The sequence below is a fragment of the Ambystoma mexicanum genome, chromosome 5p (genome assembly GCF_040938575.1).
Source record: "Ambystoma mexicanum isolate Mex_15411 chromosome 5p, UKY_AmexF1_1, whole genome shotgun sequence".
Taxonomy (NCBI): domain Eukaryota; kingdom Metazoa; phylum Chordata; class Amphibia; order Caudata; family Ambystomatidae; genus Ambystoma; species Ambystoma mexicanum.
In genome coordinates, this window is record NC_090930.1 from 1,093,937,080 (window position 1) to 1,093,960,561 (window position 23,482).

Consider the following 23,482-nt stretch of genomic DNA (forward strand, 5'->3'; position numbering starts at 1 on the left):
AGTTCATTGAGCTGCACCTGACTACAACGCTGACCGTTGTCAAGCTGCAGTCGTTTAAAGACATCCGAGAAGTCTCAACAAGTGCTTCAGAACCGCCGACCAGTACTGAGACAATGATTCCTGACCCTGAGCCACTGTCGGCCAGCATGCGGCCATTCGTGCAGCCTTGCTCGTGAACAGTCTTGCCGCCTGACACCCGCAGCTGACTTCCATCTTGAACTTTGTCACAGAAGCCTTCAAAGCACCCTGAAGCCGACTCGACCCTGTCGAGCATCAAGAACACCTACAGCAAAAGCTACATTGTGGTTCTGTCCCCTGGGTCCTTCCCAGAAGGTTCCTAGAGACATTTTAAGACCTATTGCTCCTTTTGTGCTGTAGCCAAGAAACCTTAAACTGTTGTGGCTATCATCCATACCGACCGGATACTAATCCAGTGTGCATCCCCTTTCCTTCTTTGAAACTGTCTGTCCCCTGCATTCCTTTACATGGTGGGCTGTATTTCATAGTGTTGCTAGAACTGTCTGTTGTGATTTAAATAAAGTAGATATTTTTGATACAACCTTGACTGAACAGTCCCTTTCAGCATTGGCTAATTATTGTATTTCACTGTGTTGCAACTAACCAATGATCCACAGCCTTTTGGAGATAAGCCTGCCATTCCGGCCACGTTACCAAAATTGGACAATGAGGTTTATAATTTGCTTGTTATTCCAATCTGTTTGGATCCCTTCTGGTGTGCTAGAGGTGTGGAGCTGATTGATGGTTTAGAAACCGATATTCACCCCTCGATCACCTGTGCCCGGAAGTTGATTCATCACATTGATAGGAGATATAAAGGAATCCTTTCTGCCCCAAGTACGCGTTGGAATGCAAGCAGCTGAGAGTAGACTTGACCTTACATTCTCGACCCCTAGAATCCACATGTTGCACAAACATGATGTAGTGCATTCAAGCCTTGCCTTTTGTTGTAGCAATATTCAGCAAACTAGAGAACCTAGGGGTGTTGGGCCTTTTGATACCATATCCAGAAGTGTGTCACTGTAGCCAACTAGCAAATCATCTTCTAACGACAAAATGTACTTATATCTGGGTGGACAAAAATAAAGCTAAGATGACGCCGGGGCATTGTGATTTTTTTTATAAAAGTGACATCAGGAGGTTAAACTCTGAAGACATCACAGTAAAGGTCAGAAATGTGTATGTTCCAAGAGTTCCCAGGCCCATGGCGGTGTCCATCCTACTTCCTCTCCTTCTCTCCTCTTCACTGTCAGCACTTTGGGAAGACATGACAGTGGTTTAAAACACTAACAATCTGCAAAACATAGACTGGACAATGTCTAAATAACATTCACCACTACACAAGTCAGCAGGTTCCTTTTATTATTTGGATGATATCGGAAACACTTGATCCTGGATTGAAGTCGTACGAGTGGCCGCCACTTCCGTGGGCAATTTTATTTTATTATATTACGCAAAGCCACGTAGTTAAAATGTGAACAAGCTTTACTGATTGTGAATATTTTGTCATTCTTATACTATGTAATTAATGTAATAAACTATCATTAACAATCGAATCATGTAATCTAAACAGCAACCCAGGTATCTGCTCTAGGATGACACAGGACTACTTTACTTACTGGTAAATCCTGTTTGCTGGATCAGAGAAATAAAAAGTATGCACCAAAATGCCTGCACATTGTTCCACACACCCCACACTACATTGGCCACAGCACAAACCAGAGGCTTCGTAACCCGTAGACAGCAGTCTGCCTCATGAGGCATGGAGAAATGAAAGATGATGGAAATCCATTGTACATTAATAACCTGCAACCTTAGTACATATTTAATTCCCTCCTCTCCTTGCCATCAGCATAAACCCTCAGCTTCAATTAAGAACAAATATGGCATTTTGGGGGTAGAAGCGGAGAAACATAAGCACAAAAAAAACGTTCCGTTCATTAGTTTATTGTGCCTGTCCTCAACCCTACCACACAATTCTTTGTATAAAAGAATATCTTTTTTTAAACACACTATTACGCCACTAGCCGTGGCCGTCGGCTGTGGCCACTGTATATATTAGAACACTACAAGACCACTAGCCACGGCCTTCGACCAGGTCCACTGTATATTTTAGAACACTACCAGACCTCAAGCCTTGGCCTTCGGGTATGCCCACTGTAAATTGAGAAAAATAGCAGACCACTAGCCATGGCCTTTGTATTATTTTAAAATACTCAGGCCTTTGGCCACGCCCACTGTATATTTTAAAAACACTTGGTGGCTACGGCCATTTGGCTGTGCCCACTGATTGCACCACACTGGCCAAGGCCAGTGGGCACAGACTTTTGACACACACTGCATATTTTAAAACACTTGCAGCCAACTGGCCATGCCCACTGTACAACACACCCCCTCGTCTGTGCCCACACTTTACTTTAGAACACTACTGAGTCACTGGCCTTTTGCCATGGCCAGTGAATTTTCACCCCCAACCTCACTGTATATGTCCCAATGACACTTTTATTTTGAATAACTTTTTTCCCATAACCGTGGGTATACCCCAGGTTATAACCACTATCAGGAAAAACAGAGGGAAACAAAATGCTTTCCTGCCCTCCGAGACCTCACCAAGAGCCCACTTCCCCCACTCCTCCCAATGGCCTTGTCACCTCCTCTACCCTCTCCCATTCCCACAAGTCACCATTTCTGTGACGCAGTTTCAGTTGAAATGTCCCCTTCCAACATTCACTTGTTCCCTTGCCGCCCCCCGCCACTAGACTGATGGTATTTACATGTTTTATTTTTAGATACCCTCGGCTATAACCTTAGGCCCAACCGCGGGTATCACTTGCATCGAAAAAAAATAAATATGGCGGCTGTTTCATCTTTATAAACATCCCAAACACCCGAATACCCAATGTATACAGGCATATATAGCCAGTGCCTTAAGTGGCACTACAAATCGAGCCGGGGCCCATCGAGGGGGCGTGGCCTCAGAACGGCGTCTTGATGGGCCGTTAGGCCACGCCCCCTTGACGAGCCCCGGCTCAATGGGCTACTGGCACCCCTGCCAGGCAGCCTTTTGTAGAGATTAGCACCCTCTCCCCTATGGGAGAGAGGGTGCTGATCTCTGCATTTATTTTGTATAGGCTTGCCTGGCAGGGGACAGCGCCTGGCCTATTCAGCCTTAATGGTGGTGCTGCCCCTCGCCAGCTGGGGAGGGGCAGCATCACCATTAAGGCTGAAAGGGTGAGGCCACTGGAAGCAGAGGCCTTTTTCCTAAAGACTGAAACTCCCGCGAATCCGCGGGAGCTTCAGTATTTAGAAAGCAAGGCCTCTGCTTCCAGCGGCCTCACGTTTCTCCATAATGGTGGTGCCGGCCCACGTGCATCCCTTGATTAAAGGGATGCCTCGCAGGTGCGGCACCACCATTATAGCTGAAAGGCATTTTTTTCTGAAGCCTGAAGCTCTCGCACACGAGCGAGAGCTTCAGGCTGTAGAAAAAAATGCCTTTTCGTGTAGTGGCCGGGGCTGTTCGGGCAGATTAGTGGGCCCCGGCTGGGCCCCGCCTCAAAACGAAATTTCGGAGCATGCCGGGGCCCAGCCCCGGCAGGCCCCGGCCCACTTAAAGCCCTGTATATAGCTATCTATTTTGGAGACGGGATACCTCCTTCTCCATCAAATATTTAAATAAGTACTGGGCGGAATAACCCCAAACCACAAAAGGATCAAGAGTCAACGCTTTGTGCCCAAGTTGTTTCAAGCCTTGTCCAAATCTGTCCAGCGGTTTTCACTGTAGGCGAGCAAACATTTACCTTTTTTGTCTACGGAGAAATGAATAGGGACTAGGCTGAAATTGCATTTATTTTTGTTTTCTTAATAAATGTTATTTTGTAACCAATCTGTCACAGAATTTGCAGTCTGGGGGCATATATGCGTACAAAATTGACTCCAAAATGTCAGCCAACTTCATTGCACGAGTCAAATGTTATTAGCGATTCTTTTTTTTTTAGTTTCCTAGACAGACACACAGAAAATTAGGCCCGTAAATTAAAGCCCACAAAAGGTCTAGCTGGACTCATTAGGCTGGAGCAGCTGCAGCTGAGCTTCCAAGTTAGTAAAGGCAAAACAAATTTCTCTTACCTCCGTTAAACCAGAGACCTCTCCTTTTGCAAGCGGCCGACTGATGGATGGGGTGTAGACTTTGGCATCCAACACTGGCCGCCCTTTCAGGAAATGCTTCCCAGCTTCGTAAATGTCCACTTCCACCATTTTGCCCATGAATTCTGGAGTTTTTGGCACGAGCACCTTTGAAAGAAATCACTCAGTCATAAAAGGCAGTACCTCAGATGAAACGAGTCTCAAAGCGTTTCAGCCTCATTAGAGGCTCCTCGTGCTTTTTAAAGCTCCTTAAATGTTCATAGGTAATGCATAACAAGAAGCAAGGGTAACAAGCATCGGGAAAACCCAGTGGTTTCTTTCTTGAACAGATATTCCCAAAAATGTTTAAATCGCTGCAATATGCTCAGGTACTTAACACATTTCCCACTGTTGGCATCTTACTGTGGTGGACGTCGAGATTTAGGCTGGGTTGGGGTGAAGTGAGATGGTGGGTTGGGAGTTTTGAGGTGGTGATGCTTCACTTGAAGAGAATTTGCGAATATGAGCAAGGTCTCGGGAGGGGAAGGAAAATACTTTTGAGCAGCCCAATATTAAAGTGACAGCTCAGCGAAATCATTCTCCAACATGCCAAAACTCTTTATCTCTATAAAGAGAAATTCTTTTGACTCGTATAAGGGAAGCACCTGGAAATGTGCACAGGTTGTAAACTACTGGCGTATGGACTGAATTAGGGCACTCACCAAATGACAGTCCTGCACAATAATAGCCTGGCACATATTAAGGAACAAGTTACTTACCTATAACTGTTGTTCTCCAGCATGGGTCTGGCGTGGATTCACATGCTCATGAATATTCCCCGTCGTCAGGCCGGGAATCCTCGGTATAGAAAAAAATCAGTATCAGTTTTGTTTCTGATCCGTCTTTCTTAGTAGTAACCAATCACTGGTCTCTGGGTCATACTGCCCCCAGCCAATGACTGCCCTCTCCCTAAGCCCCGCCTCTGGCAGCCATCCTCAGATTTGGTAGCACGTAAAGTGGCAGTATGACCAAGTGAAGAGCCGCAGAGGGGTAGGCGGGAGGGTTCACATGTGAATCCATGCCAGACCCATGCTGGAGAACAACAGTTACAGGTAAGTAACTTGTTCCTTCTCCAGCATGGGGTCTGGCATGGATTCACATGCTCATGAATAAGAAAATACATAGCAGTACACACATGCACAACCATGGGAGGTGGCAACAGGCTCAACATTAAGCAATACAACAACTCAACATTAAGCATCTCTTACCTCCTCACCAGGCTCACCTTAAGCGAACAGGTTGCGCAGCACTGCTTGGCCGACCCTGGACTCCTCCCTGGAATCCCGGTCGACGCAGTAGAATCTTGTGACGGTGTGCGTCGACCTCCACGTCGCAACCCTGCAGATGTCCAGCAGGGGCACACCAGACAGGAACGCCGTGGTAGCAGCGATCGCTCTGGTCGAATGGGCTCTCGGACGGCCGGGCAGCGGTCGGTTTGCCAACCGGTGACAGTGCATGATGCAGCCAGAGAGCCATCTGGAAATGGCAGTCTTCGAGAGAGCCTTCCCTTGATTCACAGTCCCAAAGTTCACAAACAGCTGTGATGTCTTTCGAAAACTCTTCGTGCGGTCCACGTAGAACTTCAGCGCTCTAGCTATGTCCAGCGAGTGCAGAGTCCTTTCAGCCGGCGATGAAGGAGACGGGAAGAAAACTGGCAACACCAAGGGTTCGTTGAGGTGGAAGTCCGACGGCACCTTAGGCATGAAGAAGGGATGCGTCCTCAGCACCACCCTCGTGTCGTGAAAGGAACAAGTTACTTACCTGTAACTGTTGTTCTCCAGCATGGGTCTGGCATGGATTCACATTCTCATGAATATTCCACGTCGTCAGGCTGGGAATCCTCGGTAAAGAAAAAACCAGTATCAGTTTTGTTTCTGATCCGTCTTTCTTAGTAGTAACCAATCACTGGTCTCTGGGTCATACTGCCCCCAGCCAATGACTGCCCTCTCCCTAAGCCCCGCCTCTGGCAGCCATCCTCAGATTTGGTAGCACGTAAAGTGGCAGTATGACCAAGTGAAGAGCCGCAGAGGGGTAGGCGGGAGGGTTCGCATGTGAATCCATGCCAGACCCATGCTGGAGAACAACAGTTACAGGTAAGTAACTTGTTCCTTCTCCAGCATGGGGTCTGGCATGGATTCACATGCTCATGAATAAAGAATACATAGCAGTACACACATGCACAACCACGGGAGGTGGCAAAGGCTCAACATTAAGCATCACATCAAACTCAACATTAAGCATCTTACCTCCTCACCAGGCTCACCTCAGGCGAACAGGTTGCGCAGCACTGCTTGGCCGACCCTGGACTCCTCCCTGGAATCCCGATCGACGCAGTAGAATTTTGTGAAGGTGTGCGTCGACCTCCACGTAGCAGCCCTACATATGTCCAGCAGGGGCACACCAGAAAGGAACGCCGTGGTAGCTGCGATCGCTCCGGTGGAATGGGCTCTCGGACGGCCAGGCAGCGGTCGGTTTGCCAACCGGTGACAGTACATGATACAGCCGGAGAGCCATCTGGAAATGGAAGCCTTCGAGAGAGCCTTCCCCTGATTGACAGGTCCAAAGTTCACAAAGAGTTGTGACGTCTTCCGAAAACACTTCGTGCGGTCCACGTAGAACTTCAGCGCTCTAGCCACATCCAGCGAGTGCAAAGTCCTCTCAGCCGGCGACGAGAAGAACACAGGCAACACCAAGGGTTCGTTGAGATGGAAGTCCGACGGTACCTTGGGCATGAAGGAGGGGTGCGTCCTGAGCACTACCCTCGTGTCGTGAAAAGTCAAGTACGGGGCCTTGCAGGAAAGGGCCTTGATCTCTCCCACCCGTCGTGCGGAGGTGATGGCCACAAGAAACGCTGTTTTCCACGACAGAAACTTCAACGGGGCCGAGTGCAGAGGCTCGAACGGAGGTCCCATGAGCTTGGTCAGCACCACGTTGAGCTCCCACGCCGGGGCCGGAGCCTTCACCGGCGGGAACGATCTGAACAGTCCCTTCATGAACTCTTTCATCAGACAATGAGACCACAAGGACGTCCGCCACGTGGTTCTGGTGTATCGGGAGATCGCAGCAAGATGAATCTTGATGGACGCGTGTGCCAGTTCAGCTTTGGCCAGCGTCAGCAGGTACGGCAGTACCTGGGGAGCCGTAATCCGTAGAGGGTTAATCTTCTGTGCGTGGCACCAGACAGAGAACCTCTTCCATTTGTGTCCGTAGCATTTAAGAGTCGAGGACGCCCTGGCCTTTGCAAGAACCTTTCTGCAGTCGGCCGGTATGTCGTATCCTCCAAACTCTAGCGCTGCAGGAGCCAGGCCTGCAAGTTCAGCGATTTCGGATCGTGGTGGAGGATGGCGCCTCCTTCCCTGGAGAGTAGATCCGCGTCCACCGGCAGCTTGATTGGCGGGGACGTTGACAAGTCCAGAAGGTCCGGGAACCATATCTGCCTCGGCCACGCAGGTGCGACGAGGATCATCCTGCACCGTGACCTCTTGAGCTGGTTGACGAGCCGGATTAGCAGTGGCAAAGGAGGGAACGCGTAGAGGAACAGGCCCTCCCAGGGGAACGAGAAAGCATCGCCCATGCTCCTCGCCTGGGGAAGCCTGCTGGCGAACCTCCGGCACTTGGAGTTCGTCGCCGTCGCGAACAGGTCGATCTGGGGTGTGCCCCACCGTCGGAAGAGGCGATCCACTAGATCCTGCCGTAGTTCCCACTCGTGGCACGAGCGCAGCTCCCTGCTGAGTGAGTCGGCGATGGTGTTTTTTATCCCTGCCAGATGAAACGGCACCAGAAACATCCTTTGGGCGACGGCCCAATGCCACAGGTCCTGCGCCTCCTTGGACAGTGCTGGGGACCTGGTTCCGCCCTGTTTCCTGATGTAAAATATGGTGGTGGTGTTGTCGGTGAAGATCCTCACCACCTTGCCCTTGAGGGACGGAAGGAAGGACCTGAGGGCCCAGAACACTGCACGGAGCTCCAGGACGTTGATATGGAGGGACTTCTCCGTCGGGAGCCCAAGGCCTCTCGCGTGCAGATTTTCGGTGTGCGCTCCCCACCCTTCCAGGGAGGCATCCATGGTCACTGTCTCCTGGTGGTCTGGGGTCTGGAAGTCCATACCCGCCGTCAGATGCGCGCGGGTGCCCCACCACCGGACCGCTCGGCGGAAACTCTCGTCGATTGTGATCCTCTCCTCGAAGCCGCCCGTCGTTTGGATCCAGCGCGCGTCCAGGAACTCCTGCAACGGGCGCATCCGGAGCCTGCACATGGGAATGAGGTAGATGCAAGAAGACATCATTCCGAGGAGGGACTTGATGGACCTCACCTTGGCCGCGTCGGAAGCCAACATCCGCTCGGTGGAGCTTGAGGCTCTTTTGACCGAAAAAACAAAGTTTTTGAGCAAAAAACGTGAAAAAATAGCACTAACGCTCGAGAGCAATAGCACGAGGATCCCAACACATGAACGTGCAGTAAAAATCTGAAGATGGCTGCCAGAGGCGGTGCTTAACTAGAGGGCAGTCATTGGCTGTGGTCAGTATGACGCAGAGACCAGTGATTGGTTACTACTACGAAAGACAGATCAGAAACGAAACTGATACTGGTTTTTTCTTTACCGAGGATTCCCAGCCTGACGACGGGGAATATTCATGAGCATGTGAATCCATGCCAGACCCCATGCTGGAGAACATTAAGTATGGCGGCTTGCAAGATAGGGCCTGGATCTCTCCCACTCGTCGTGCGGAGGTGATGGCCACGAGAAACGCTGTCATCCACGACAGAAACTTCAACGGTGCCGAATGCATAGGTTCAAATGGGGGCCCCATGAGCCTGGTCAGCACCACTTTGAGCTTCCACGCCGGGGCAGGGGCCTTCACCGGAGGGAATGATCGGAACAATCCTTTCATAAATTCCTTCACAAGTCGATGAGACCACAAGGACGCCCGTCCCGTAGTTCTGGTGTATCGGGAGATGGCGGCCAGATTTATCTTGATGGAAGCGTGAGCTAGTCCAGCCTTGGCCAATGACAGTAGGTACGGCAATACTTGAGGGGCCGTAATCCGCAGAGGGTTAATCTTCTGTGCACGGCACCAAACAGAGAACCTCTTCCATTTATGTCCGTAGCACTTGAGAGTTGAGGACGCCCTGGCCTTTGCAAGAACCTCTCTGCAGTCAACCGGGGTGTCATACCCTCCAAACTCTAGTGCTGCAGGAGCCAGGCCTGCAAGTTCAGCGACTCCGGGTTGTGGTGAAGAATGGCGCCTCCTTCTCTGGAGAGAAGATCTGCGTCCGTCGGCAGTTTGACTGGTGTGAACTTTGACAAGTCCAGAAGGTCCGGGAACCAGATCTGTCTCGGCCACGCCGATGCGACGAGGATCATCCTGCACCGGGACCTCTTGAGCTGGTTGATGAGCCGGAGCAGCAACGGCAGCGGAGGGAACGCATAAAGAAATAGGCCGTCCCAGGGGAACGAGAAAGCATCGCCCATGCTCCTCGGCTGGGGGAACCTGCTGACGAACCTTCGGCACTTGGAATTCGTCGCCGTCGCAAAGAGATCGATTTGGGGTTCGCCCCATCATCGGAAGAGTCGATCCACTTGATCCTGGCGTAGTTCCCACTCGTGGCACGAGCGCAGCTCTCTGCTGAGTGAGTCGGCGATCGTGTTTTTTATTCTTGCCAGATGAAGAGGCACCAGAAACATCCCTTGGGCGACGACCCAATACCACAGATCCTGGGCTTCCTTGGATAGGGCAGGGGATCTGGTTCCGCCCTGCAACCGGATGTAGAACATCGTGGTGGTATTGTTGGTGAAGATCCTCACCACCTTGCCCTTGAGGGACGGAAGAAAAGACCTGAGGGCCCAGAACACTGCGTGGAGCTCCAAGATGTTGATGTGGAGTGACTTCTCCTCCGGGAGCCAAAGGCCTCTCGCGTGAAGATCTTTGGAGTGTGCTCCCCAACCTTCCAGGGACGTGTCCGTCATCACCGTCACCTGGTGAGCTGGGGTCTGAAAGTTTGTGCCCGCCGACAGATGAGAGCGGGTACCCCACCACCGGATCGCCTGACGGAACGTCTCGTTGAGAGGGATCCTGTCCTCGAAGCTGCCCCTCGACTGGACCCAGCGGGCGTCGAGGAACTCTTGTAAGGGGCGCATCCGAAGCCTGCAAAGGCGCACCAGATAAATGTAGGAGGACATCATCCCGAGGAGGGACTTGATAGATCTTACCCTGGCCATATCCGTGGCCAGCAGATGCTGCACCTTGCCCAGAATGGTCCTGGTCCTTTCCTCTGACGGCGAGGCCAGCCGCGCCACTGTGTCAAGCTTGGCTCCCAGAAACAGGGCGACTTGCGACGGAACCAGGTGGGATTTTGGAAAGTTGGAGAATCCCAGGTCCGTGAGCAGCTGGACGGTCTTCGCAGTGTGCTCCACGGCGAGCTCCCTTGCCCTTGCCCGGATGAGCCAGTCATCCAGGTAGGGGTAGACGTGGATCCCCTGTAGGCGCAGCTGCACCGCCACCGGTGCGAGGCACTTGGTGAACACCCTGGGTGCCGACTTCAATCCGAACGGGAGGGCCTTGAACTGGTAGTGCCGCCCCTGGACCACGAACCTGAGGAACTTTTGGTGTCTTTTTAGAATGGGGATGTGGAGGTACGCATCCTCCAAGTCCAACGACGACAGGAAATTGCCCTCCTCCAGCTGTCCCAGCATGTGCTGGAGGGTGACCATCCAGAACTTCTGTGCCTTGATGTACTTGTTCAGTCGTCGCAGGTCCAGGATGGGGCGCCATCTTCCTGTCTTCTTTTTACCAGGAAGTACCTTGAGTAAACTCCGGAGCTTCGAATCCTCTTTGGGACGAGCTCGATGGCACCCTTCTTGAGCATCGCCCTTACTTCCAACAGTAGTTGAGGGACGTGATTTTCCTTCCTGGCCACGGGTGGAACGCGAGGGCACTTCTGAAACTCGAGGGTGTGCCCTTGGGCCAGGGCGTCCAGCACCCAACTGTTGGTGGAGATGGACTCCCACATGCTGATGAACCTCGCCAGCCGGCCTCCCACCGGGGTGCTTCGGCGGGGGCCTGACCCCACGGTCGGTTCCATCTTGTTTGGAGGCTGCCTTGCCTCCTTGACCTCCCTGTCGACGACGGGCCCCATCTGACTTGCCGTGTCCCCTGTAGGCTTCCTGGGACGAAGATCTTGCCACTTGGCGGTTCGTGGAGGAGCCACTGCCGGATCCCTTTGAGGCACCTTGTCTGCCTCCGTAGCTCCGAAAGGACGGCTGTCGTTGTTGGAGCACTCCCAGTGCCCGGGCAGTTTCCGTGTCTGTCTTGATGGCCTGAAGGGACTCATCAACCGCCTTCCCAAACAGGTTGTTCCCGAAGGGCATGTCCAAAACCTTGGTTTGTACGTCCTGGCGGAAATCCGTCGCCTTGAGCCATCCTCGTCGTCTCAGGCAAAGGCTGTTGCGCAACTGACGGAAACCGGTGTCGGCGATGTCCGTTGCCACCGTGATCCGAAGCAATCTCACCTTCCTGTAGGATTTCAAGGGCCTTTTGGCATCCGGAAGGAAGTCCAACAGCGGGGCGCTTTTGAACCACAACTCCCTGTCGTAGCGGGCTACGATAGCCAGGGCGTTGGCCGCCTTGATAGTCGTCGCTGCGGATGAGATGACCCGTCGTCCCATCGTGTCCAGCTTCCTGCCCTCGCCGTCCGGCGGGAAAGTTGATGTCAAGGCCGATGCCCCCCTGCTTTCTTCTTTGCCGCCGCCAAAACGACCAAATCCGGGGTAGGTTGCGCCCGAAGGCACAAGGGGGCAGCGTCTGGGACCCGGTACTTCTTCTCGTAACGGTCCCTCTCTGCCGGCACTGTGGCAGGGTTCTTGAGGAGGGCGAGCCCCTCATCCCAGATGTCATCAAGAAGTGGTACGGCGAGGACCGTCTTCCTTTTAGCCTCGCGCCGTTGGTATAGGAACCCTTCCTTCTTCTCTTCTGGGCAGAGTTGGAAGAGCTCGGATGCCCTGGGAATTATGGCATGAAAGGATCCAATGTCGTCGGGTGGGGACGCCTCCGTCGTCATCTGTACCTGTCGTAGCCGTGTCCGTGCCTGTATCATCCCCGTGGGTAGTAGACCGGGGGGCAGGCAGAGCAGGCCGCAGAGGTTGGAGAGGTGGCATAGGATGCGTCGTCGTCCTCTTATGCGGTGGACTTTCCGAAGGTCCTGGCTCCGGTTCCCCCGTCGGGTCTGGCTCGGGTACCTCCGTCGGGGGGAGGGGCAACCTTGTCCTTATCTCCGAGCATAAGGACTGAATCGCTGACAAAATGGCCGCCGAAGTGTCCTGCGGCGCCGGAAACGACGGGCGCGAGGGCTCTTGAGGAACCTCGTTGTCGACACAGTCGCTCTCGTCGTCACCCTCGTCGGGATCCCTCCCGATGGGCTGGGCCTCTTCCACGACTTGGATGAGCTCTTCTTCAGAGGTCGTGTCCGTATCCACGATGGCCACCTGCCCCTCCCCCACCTTTTCCAACGAGGACTTCGTGGGGGTCTTCTCAATGGGCCTGAAAGATGACTCCCTCTGTGGTGGCAGGGAGACTCTGGGTCCTGAGATTGCCTCCACTGGCGTAGCCTCCACAGTCTGAGCCAGGGCCGCTGCGACATCCTCAATCGAGGTCTTAGCAGGGTGAATTAAGGCCATAGTCACCTTCTGTACGCCTGGGGCCTTCACCTTGGGGGGAGGGTCCGAGCCTCACTCCCCCTCTGCCGGAATCTTCGAGATCAACCGGGGCCTCTCCAGAAGCTTCGCCGGGTTCTCGGACTTCCTCTTACCCGAGCCAGAGCGTTGGCTCGTGGTTGATGGCGCCGGGGAGGATGCGCCCTGCCTGGCAGCCAAGGAGCCAGACCGTTCGGCGCTCCCGGTGCCGGCGGGCTCGCAGTGCTTGGCCTTTTGTTGGGCCCCCGTCGCTGGGGCGCCCTCACAGGACTTAGAAGACCGCTCTGACTTCTTTTTCTTCTTCTCGTCTGACGGGCTCTTCCCTTCCAGCCAGTTGGCGAGACTTCATGGTCCGCTCCGACATGTTCCCACAAAACACACAGTCCTTCTCCGTGTGTGTCTTGTCCTCATGGAGACAGTAGAGGCATAACGAATGCTCGTCCTCCTTGAAAACATTCTGAAGCTGGCATCCAGGGCAGGTCCTGAACAGCTTCCCAGGCGTCGAGCTTCCTTTCTCCTGGGCCATGTCCAGGGTAGGCCTCGGAACTTCTGGAATCCTCCAAAAGCGTCACTCGACGAAATCTTCACCCTTGAGGGGCGTAGAAACCGAAACGGATCCTCGATCGGATGTAGAAACGGTGGAGCTTGAGGCTATATTTAACCGAAAAATTAGAAAAATCTCCTGAAAAAGCGCGAAAACGCAGCAAAAGCTCGAGAGCTACAGCACGAGGACTCCCAACACTTGAACGTGCGGTAAAAATCTGAGGATGGCTGCCAGAGGCGGGGCTTAGGGAGAGGGCAGTCATTGGCTGGGGGCAGTATGACCCAGAGACCAGTGATCGGTTACTACTAAGACAGACAGATCAGAAACAAAACTGATACTGATTTTTTTCTATACCGAGGATTCCCGGCCTGACGGCGGGGAATATTCATGAGCATGTGAATCCATGCCAGACCCCATGCTAGAGAACTACATGATTCCAGTTCTGAAGTAATCCGAGACGCCTGAAACAGGGACAGACTCAAAAAGAGCTGCCAATTCAGGATAGAAGAACCACCACTGAGGGGTGATAAGGGTGGCTCAGAGTCCGAGGGAATTGGACCTGAATGAGGCCAGTGGGGGCTGGTAAATGAGAAGGGGAGGTCTGAAGCAGAGTCGGATGTGCAGCAGGTTGGGATCAGGAAGTGGAATCAGCACTGGTGCTAATGAGAGGCAAGGGTGGGTAGCACCAGAGAGTCAGTGCCGCTGTGGCGAAGAAAAGGTGAAGGAAAAGCAGCGGCTCTTGCATAACTCGGCAAATTCAAAAGACAAATCAAACATTTTTGAAATGAAAAAAAAAATGTAAACACAAAACTAAAAGAAATAATATACAGAAAAAGTAACATTTGAAATTATTCATCAGAAATGTGATTAAGAAAACAGCATAAAACGTGGCGCGTTGAGGTATGTCTCGGGACTAACACAGGAAAATCATTCACAAAAACATGGCAATTGTACAGCACTGCCTTCCATCAGGAGTGAATGGGACACAACCAGGGATTGCATTCAAAAATGCTTAGGCCAGAGGATTTCTAGTTTCCACCTCACACACGAACAAGTAGACTATACAGTGTGGCAGCAGGCAATGGGCACATTTAAGTTTGATGCCTTTTTTTTTTTAGCTTCACCCTCTCTTAAAGAAACATTAGTAGTTGGACATTCTTTGTTTTCGGTTTTGCATAGTTTGTTTTAATATTGATCTAAACTGAATATAACTGTCAAATACGGCAACTCGTCCTTGCCACAGATGTGTGCAATTCTTACAGCCTAATATGCGGTATAACAGGGAGGAGGTGCCCAACCTACACGCCAATTAATCTTACTCTAGAGCACAAAGTTCCCATAAGAAATGGTTCCCATCTACCCATGACGTTACAATCTTTCTGTTGCTCGGCATAAACAGGCCATGAATACTATTGCTGAACTAACCTGCTCATAGAACCGGTTGTGAGCAACGTAGTACTGTGTATCGAAGGATTCTTCTGTTACCAAGACTTGTTGCCGCTCGCCAATCTGTGAAAGTGAAGACGACAGGTAAGGGAAGTGCAAGAAATTCGACATTCCATATTAGAGGGAACAAAATACCATATCTTAAAGGCTGCATAAATAAGTGAAAGTTAACACTGGCTACTGTCCTCCTAGTCCACCTCCTTCCTTAATCTTGGGGGATCCTGTTGTGGCCTTAAGGGACGGGGCTCGCGAGATCACGTTATGTGCGATCTCGCAAGAACACGCTCCGGCGATCGTGTGATATCCCCACAGATCCTTTCATGGGGGACAGGAGCAAAGCAATATTTTCCAGCCAAAAAAATTCCCTTACATTTTATCAACAAGCCTGACCATGCGTAGCCTTGCACATGGCCACACCTCTCTAGGCACAAAGGCTTCATGCTGGATGGGGACTATTTACTCAGAAACAAAAGGAGAGCTGGGAAGTCCAGCCCTCCTCCTGTTTCAGAGTACAGAGCCATCAGCAGCAGGCAGCCCTTTCATGCCAGGAGGCCGTGGTTAAAGCGTTGCACCAAGCCGCTCCTTGAATGAAAAGGCTGTCTGCCGAGTGTGAGCTGGGGCACTCTGGTGTCATATCTTTGGTGTGCTCAGCCCCTTTTGTTTAAAAGGAGGAGCTGGGCGCATCAAAGGTAATAATGCCAGTGCGCCCTAGCTCGACTTCTTTTAGCAGCACCCCCTTTAGGCAAGGGGGGCTTTCGAGAGGGGGTGTGGCCTTAGAACTGCTGTGCTTAGGCCACACACCCTAACGAGACTCCCCCCCCCCCACTATTTCTAATTCCACTTAAAGCACTGGGATACAGACACCTACTTTGGAATTATGCCTTGAAGAGAGCATTTCTGTAAGAACTTTGAAACATAATGTGGATCTAACTGACAACAAAAGAACCAGAATACGTAGGTGCAGCAGTTCTATTTCATATGTTTCATGAGATATGTTTTACGACCCAAACCGAACGGAAAATGTTATGCTGAAAGATTCATTAAGACAAACTTTTCCCTAAATTAATTGTTTTTATATGTAACACATATATTCCAGTGGAAGGACACGTGGAGATTCATGCTTAAATATTCGAGATCCAGACAGTACGCAGAGTGTGAAACACCCATAGACATAAATAGTCCCCTTTCTGCTCATGAATTAAAAAAAGGGGTTCCATATTGCAGCAAAGATCACAAGCCTTTAGTTTAATGTGTGGGTGAGCTTTTCAGAGTTAATTGTAATCCAAGACTGACACAGTTGTTGTGACAAATCCCCTTTCGGGCCACGTGATTGAGGGGTGAATATCTGTTTCTAAACCATCAATCAGCCCCACACCTCTAGTACACCAGAAGGGATCAGAAAAGATTGGAACAACAAGCAAATTATAAACCTCCTTCCCCAGTTTTTGGGTAGCGTGGACGGAACATCAGGCTTATCTCTGAAAGATTGTGGATCATTGGTTAGTTGCAACTCGAAAATACAATTATTACCCAATGATAAAAGTGACTGTCCAGTCAAGGTTGTATCAAACTTTATTTATATCACAAAAGACAGTTCTAGCAACAATACGAAATACAACCCACCATGTAAAGTAATTCAGGCGACAGGCAGTTTTAAAGAAGGAAAAGGGATGAACTCTGGATACTGACAGGAGGGTAGTTGGTATGTTTAATAATCACAACAGTTTTTTCAATCTCCCCCTTTCCTCCCTACGTCCCCTCCAGCAAATCCAGAATAGGGCTGCAAGACTCATCCTTGGCCTCAAGCTCAGAGACCGTATGTCCCCATCCCTAAAATCGTTCCACGGGCTCCCGGTGGCTGCAAGGATCACATTCAAGAACCTCTGCATCATTCCTAAGGCCCTCTGGGGCCTGGGACCACGCTACCTCCAACGTTCCCTCTCTAAATAGTCCCCTGCTCGAGCCCTACGCTCCTCTACCTCCAACTCTTTGATTGTCAACCACTTCTCCAAGCAGAGAGTAGGGGACAGGTCTCTCTCCTCGGCTGGCGCTTCCCTTTGGAACAGCCTCCCTGCCCCTCTCAGATTTGGGCCAGACCTCCTAAAGTTCCCAAAATTGCTCAAACGTCTGCTGTTCTCTACCTCTTTCCCTCCCCTGCTAATCACCCCACTGCCACTGTGACTGGCAGCCTGATCCTCATCAATCACACTGGATTCCAGGCCCTCTTACCTAGTCGATACCAGGGGCCGGCAGCCCCCCGCCTCACCAGCACTGCCCTTGCGAGCACCTGCTTGGCAGCTCTGCATCCCACCCTTGGGAGTCACCTGCACTAGCACTTAGCCTGAGGTTCTCCCTCTTGGCTCCCCTTAGCACTTCCCTCCCGGGACCTCCACCAGCACTTGCCCATGCGTCTGCTCCCCTCATATCCTGCACTTCTCCTCACTGCAATTGCACGGCCGAATGCTACAAGGCCTAGTAGGACCATGACTGTGTTTTACTGTTTTTGCTATTGTTATTTTTCCCCTGTTCTCTTCCCATTCAGCCATGTGGGGCTTTGAAACACTATTCAGTTGTACAAGCGCCTAAATGCTCAATAAAAGAAAAAATAAATAAAATAAACGTACTAGGCTTTAGTACCAAGGGAGCAATGGGATCTTAAAACGTCTCTAGGGGCCTTCTGGGAAGGATCCTGGGGACAGAACCACAATGTACCTTGTGCTGCAGGTGTTCCTGATGCTCGACGGGGTCAAGTTGGCTTCAGGGCGCTTTGCACGCTTCTGGGACAGAGTTCAAGACAGGAGTCAGCTGCAGTTATCAGGTGGCAAGACGCTTCGGCGCACAAAGCTGGACGAATGGCTGAAGGCTGGCCTACACGGCGTCTCGGGGTCAAGAATCATTGCCTCGGTGCTGATCAGCGGTTATGAATCACTGGTCGAGACGTCTCAGATGTATTTAAGTGACTGCAGCTTGACAACGGTCAGCATTGCAGTCAGTTGTAGCTCGAGGAACTCGACTGGCTCAAAAATGTCATTTAAGGCGAATGTCGGTAAATGCTAGTTGAGGCCCTTAAACCAGATTTTTCAATGGGCTTGTGTCATCATATAAGGTGGATGGCGCAAAGCTGAGGGGTGTGTTGCAGGCAGCTGCCTTGTCCTTTGGTTCGGGTTCAGAGACCTTCTGGCACTTCCTACCTAGGAAGCTTGCTGCAGAGCCTAGCAGGGTACGCTCTGTGATGGTGGGTACCAGTTCTAGAGCAGCTAGAGGATCCTCTGGATTCGGTATCTCCCTCTGTTCCCTGGTGGAGGAATCTTGCTTCTCTCTTTGGAAGTCCTGGCCTTCCTTCACTTGTGGAAGATGTAAGGCAGACTGTACCTTCAGCCAGAGTCCAATGAGGAGTTCATCTTGCTACTCCTTGCAAAGTCTTCAGATGATCTGCCAAAAGAGGGGCTCAGCCCTCTTTTAAAGCCAAGTGGGCCACAGTAATTGGTGTAGGCTAGGCCCACCTTAATGAACCAATCCTGGGGTCCCCACCAACAATCTCCTATATGCATGAGGTCATAAACAGAGTGCTTTGCAATAGGAAAGGAAAAGGGGTGAAAACTTGTGATACCAATTCCGACCCATCTTCCAGTCTGTTGTCGATCAAAGAGTCTCTCTGGTTAATGGATCTTTCTGGGGCTCGCAATTAAAGGGATAGGTCTCCCTTGAAGCTGCAGAGAGAGAGACCAGACTCTCTGGCTCCTGCAAACCACATTATTGTACCTTATGAATGGGGTCCCCCTGCGCATTGGACCACTGTAAACATGCAGTTCCAGCCATGACAGTTCATGCTCATCGATCCTGAGGGCGGAAGCTGGCTTCAAGTTGACACAGTTACATATGAAAGGCTGTGTGGGTTTCCTCTCTCCTTCGTTAACCTCTGCAGCCAAATCTCATGTGGGCCTGTTTGAAGTACCATCTAATTGGTTTGCTAATTGCTGCCACCAGCTGCAGGACCCAATAAAAGAGCAGGGCAAATCCATGGAGCCTTTGTTAGTTAATCAGGCTTGCCATGGCAGGGGGAAGCTTGGTCCTCCCCTTTTTGGAGATGAAAGGGTGTACTCCTGGCTGTCTTATCCCAACTTAATATGACAGGGCGGACTGTGCCTGTAGGCTGTGTCCACCCAGAGAACAAGTGTCTGTAGGATGTAATCAAAGGCCCCAAACCAACAGAACTGAAGGGTCCACTGGAAAACTGGCCTGCCAGCATTCAGAAACCTGCACGCTGAAAAATTGGGCCTATTTAGACAGACTATGCAGGTGTCTTTCTGCAGGGGAAATTCAGAGAAGGCTATAACAAAAATGTAATCTGAGTGCAGATTGCAAAAGCACATCACACTGTGGGATGAGAAATAAATGCAGCAATTTCTTCAATGAAACTGTCACCCATCAAAAAGGGGGGTGCACTGTGACACTTCAGACCCACTTTTCAGCAGAAAAATGATAAGCAAGCAATTAAAAGTGCATTTTGTTAATGACTGAAAGAACCAGCCCTGCACTTTCAGTGCAACAGCAAAGTGAACTCTGATCCATAAAACACACTGTGTGTCAAAGACTAAAGGCTGATTTTAGAAAATGCAGTATGAGAGTTAATTTCAGCAAAGGACAATGGGCTAAATTCCCAAATGGCTTCCCCACTGCCACCCTGGGATGTGCATCCCAACTGTTTACAACTGCAATAAAATGGGCCCTGCTTGAAGGGTGTTGGAAAACAAACTTTCTCTAGACTTGTTGTCTCTGAAGGTTTGGCTCTCTGCAGGACAATTGGCGCTGGCTGGTGCATGACCAGAATGTAGGAGGGTGGTGTGAAAATAGGGGGCTACAATCAAGGGAAGTTGAAACTTTGAAAGAAATACAGGATATACAAGCCTTTCAGATCAGGATGATGGTCCCCTTCGGATAAGAGGACAGGCCTCGAGACATCATAGGGCCGGCCCGGCTCACTATCTGCAGTGAGAGATCTCTGTGTAGCAAATGTATCCCCCCCAATTACGATATGAACCCACCAACCTTGAACAATCAACTTCCAACAACAAAGAGACTAATAAAACCAGTGGTCACAGGCGACCAAGAGAAACAAATGGTTTGGAGGAAGCGGAGCTCCTATTTGCATTAACCTAAAAATGTATTATTAATTTTAAAGGACTATTATAACGTAGGCCTTTCTTTCCCCAGCAACCACAAGTCATACTGCATTGATTAATGTGTAATCTTTTAGATAATTTCCAGGCAATTTTGTTGAAATAAAATTCATCCACCTGTAAATCCAGGAAATGTAATGGCCATCTAAACCTGAATTTAACAGTGCCACAAACTGGTCAAGGGTAAAATTAGGAATGTGGGAATAAACTGCAAGTTCCTAATGATCATGCTTTTTGTGAAAAAGGCGGAACATTGCCAAAAGGCTATGTAACATGGTGCGGCCCTAGCTGTTTTATTAAACTCCCCATGATTAGCTCAAGCAGAATATATATATTATGGTAGTTACTAGTAAAATTGTGCAGTTTTGCTACATAACTAGCTCTTGCCAAAAATTTGAAATGAGATCAAATGGGGACCGCAAATGGGAATTGCCATATGTCTGCTCAAGACTCCTAAACCAACCCTTAAAGAGGGGCTGGATTTGGGAGGAGAGAAGGGTAACTTTTCAATCCTATTTGCGCGAACTCTTGCGGGGTACTGCCCAAGATTGTAAACTTGATGTTGCCATCACTAGTATATATCGTGGATGCACTGTGAGGAAGGGAAAGAGCTGCTGAAATGTACCATGTGACAACCGCAAGGAAACACCCGAGGAGATTGCAGAGCATTGCATCTGGATGAAGCCGTCTATTGCAAGGGAGGCCTACAAAAATGATTACTGCGGCCTATGGTGAAGGGTGGGGTGCCATCCTTGAGAGTGGAGTGACCAGACCCTGCCCTATCTTTCCAGAGTGTCCTAAAATGCAGCCAGCTTTCCTGGACTTTAAACAGAGGCTTTATATGTGAGTAGAATTGAGCTAATTGAAAACAAATGTGGGGGAATCTGCCTACCTTAACTCCTTTCACTTTATTGTGGGCGGGGGGCAAAACCGTGTAGATCCTTAGTCTATTTAACTAAAAAGAATATGTAATTTAATTAATTCCCCTGGGCACAACACCACAGGGTGATTTATGTTAAAATTCAAAATTAACAAAGCTCATTCCCAGTGTGCGCTGAAAAATACAGCCTGTAATTTAAATTGGGCAATCTTTCGGTTCAGCTTCCCAACACAGACCGTTAAGTGGAGGGGGAGGGGTCAGAAATCCAAAATTTCTAAATCATCCCAATTTTTCTGTCCGATTTCCCCAACACAAACCAAAGTAGAAGGGGTCTGAAAAACCCACTGCTATATCACCTTGTGTTTATTTACTGCTAGCCTTTTAAGTATGCAGGAAAAACAAAATTGTACAGCATTGCAAGCGTAAAGTGATGTTATTCAGGGACCAGTTTTGATGATCATTTAGTTTGAAATCTGTAGAAAGAAAAGTATTATAATTTGTTTTTTCCCAACCCATTGATGTGATTTATTTATGTAACAAGAAGTTAATTGTGAACCACAACAAAGGTGGCATGGGTAGTTTAGTGGGATTTTGATTATCTATAATTCATATGAATACAAATGTATTTCCTGTACACCGGCCTGGTTGTGAGTTCATTGGAAGCTCAGGCAGAAGGATTGTCTGGATGGTCAAGCAGGGCTCCCTGTATTGCAAAGAATATATGTTGCGCACACCATACTGACGATGATAGCAACACTGTGATAGTGTCGCAAATCCATGATTCACGCAGGAAAATGCAATATTAAAACTGTAAATACAACACTAACACAAACTCATACAGGGGGGTGTTTTTTCTTTCAACGATGAGTTGTTACACAGGCATTCTAAAAGTAGCAGGAACATTCTTGACGGGAAAGAGAATTGGTTACCTAGCAATAAGGTTTTACGAACAGGGCAAGATTCACAGTGCTTGCAAGAGAACAGATGTTATCTGGCCCTTTGTGTGAAAATCTTTAGTGGGGATTGGTAATTTGTTTGGTGGTAGTAAATAGGGCCCAAGGCCAGGGTCTGATGGTTAGTTATTTTTCCAGGTCATCAAAGATTTTATGTGGCTGCATAAATTAGATTAAGGCACCAGAATATGGCTATCTATAGTTCAAGAAAAATAATGTTCATGCAGACCTTCCTCTATTTCCCAAAATACGTCAGCGAGACCATGTGCAATCATGCGTAAAGTGAAAGGTTTTAGGCCAGTTATTGCTAGCAGTTAATTATGTTTTCAATACTAGTATTTAAACCATGCACCAATGTCAGAAGCTACTATACCGAATCCCAAGAAGAGGTGTGTTTTGAATATGATCTGAAGAGAAGAATGGAGATAAGCCTGACCAATTAAAATTGATGGATTGGGGAAAGATGGGATTTCTTTGAAGAGGTTTTGTCCAATCATATTTGGGGGTGGGTGTTAATAAAAGTGTGTAGGAGTATTTTTTATGTTTGCAGAAGTATATAAACTGTCAACTTATGTTGTATTGTTGAGATTTGGGTTAGTTTCGTCCTACAACACAATCTAACCGCTCCCCAGAGCTTTGTACAATAAACTTGCTTTATGCATAACTGTGTACTCGCTTCTCAAGTGGTGGGCCTGTTTTGGGTTAAGGTGATTAAAGGACAACCCCCACAGAATCCAAGGAGCATATGATATGATGCTGAAATAGGGCTGAATAAAAGAACTAACATTAACCGTTTATTGTGTGACACTTAGCTTAGGGAGGGAAGGAACTCCCTGTGTTGAGGGTGGCCTCTCAATAAACCGTTACAGGTCTATGCGTTTGTCATGGTGTGAGCATAGGAAAATGTGTGTGGATTAGCCCCACACATTTTTCTGAGGTTGGTCTACCATAATTACATTTAATTAAACATTACAAAAAAGGACCAGGCGAGTGAGCACACACCAACCGTGAGGATGGTGAAATACCTCACATTTGTGAAGCCAGACTTTCCCTCGTTCCTGCTTGACAACAATGTGGGCCAAAGTTGAACTACTGATAAGTTCAAATACTTTTGCAATTTTCCTACAGGGTGAGCTCCAGATTAGTACCACCTCATTATGCATCATCAACCAGTGTACAGATGTTCTTTTTATTGGACCAAAGCAAACCAGCATCTTAAATTCATGAACCAAGGAATTCTCTTGGTGCATGTCACCACTACAAAGTAATTTGTGTGATTTCTGAAATGCCATGCTAATCTAACCCCCCCCCCAAACCCCTGAGGGCACACAGCAGCACCAATAGAAGCATTACTGGCTACATGGAATGTAGGGAGGAGTTCCTCTAAATGGCCAGCAAGAAGATTTCCACATTGGGGTGAACTTGGAGAGCGACTCATGGATCTAGTGTCCGGTAAGGAATGAAGAACAATTCACAACAGACACAGAGCAGCTGCTACATCATTATGTGCTAATAAACCATATCCTAACATATGTCCAGCTGCACGAGTACACAACGGCAAACTGATCTTCATCCCGATAGCGTGCCAAT

General features: G+C 49.5%; 1 protein-coding gene across 1 annotated transcript in view; it reads right to left on the bottom strand.

Moving 5' to 3' along the window:
* The window catches only part of CDKAL1 (CDK5 regulatory subunit associated protein 1 like 1), a 3,349,023-nt gene that overhangs the window by 237,173 nt on the left and 3,088,368 nt on the right, over nucleotides 1-23,482 (bottom strand). Inside the window, exons 13-14 of the mRNA XM_069613575.1 lie at nucleotides 14,859-14,942; nucleotides 4,144-4,308 (exon numbers count right to left, since the gene is read on the bottom strand). Of these exons, the coding sequence (XP_069469676.1) occupies nucleotides 4,144-4,308; nucleotides 14,859-14,942 (249 nt within the window). The remainder of the gene's footprint in view (nucleotides 1-4,143; nucleotides 4,309-14,858; nucleotides 14,943-23,482) is intronic.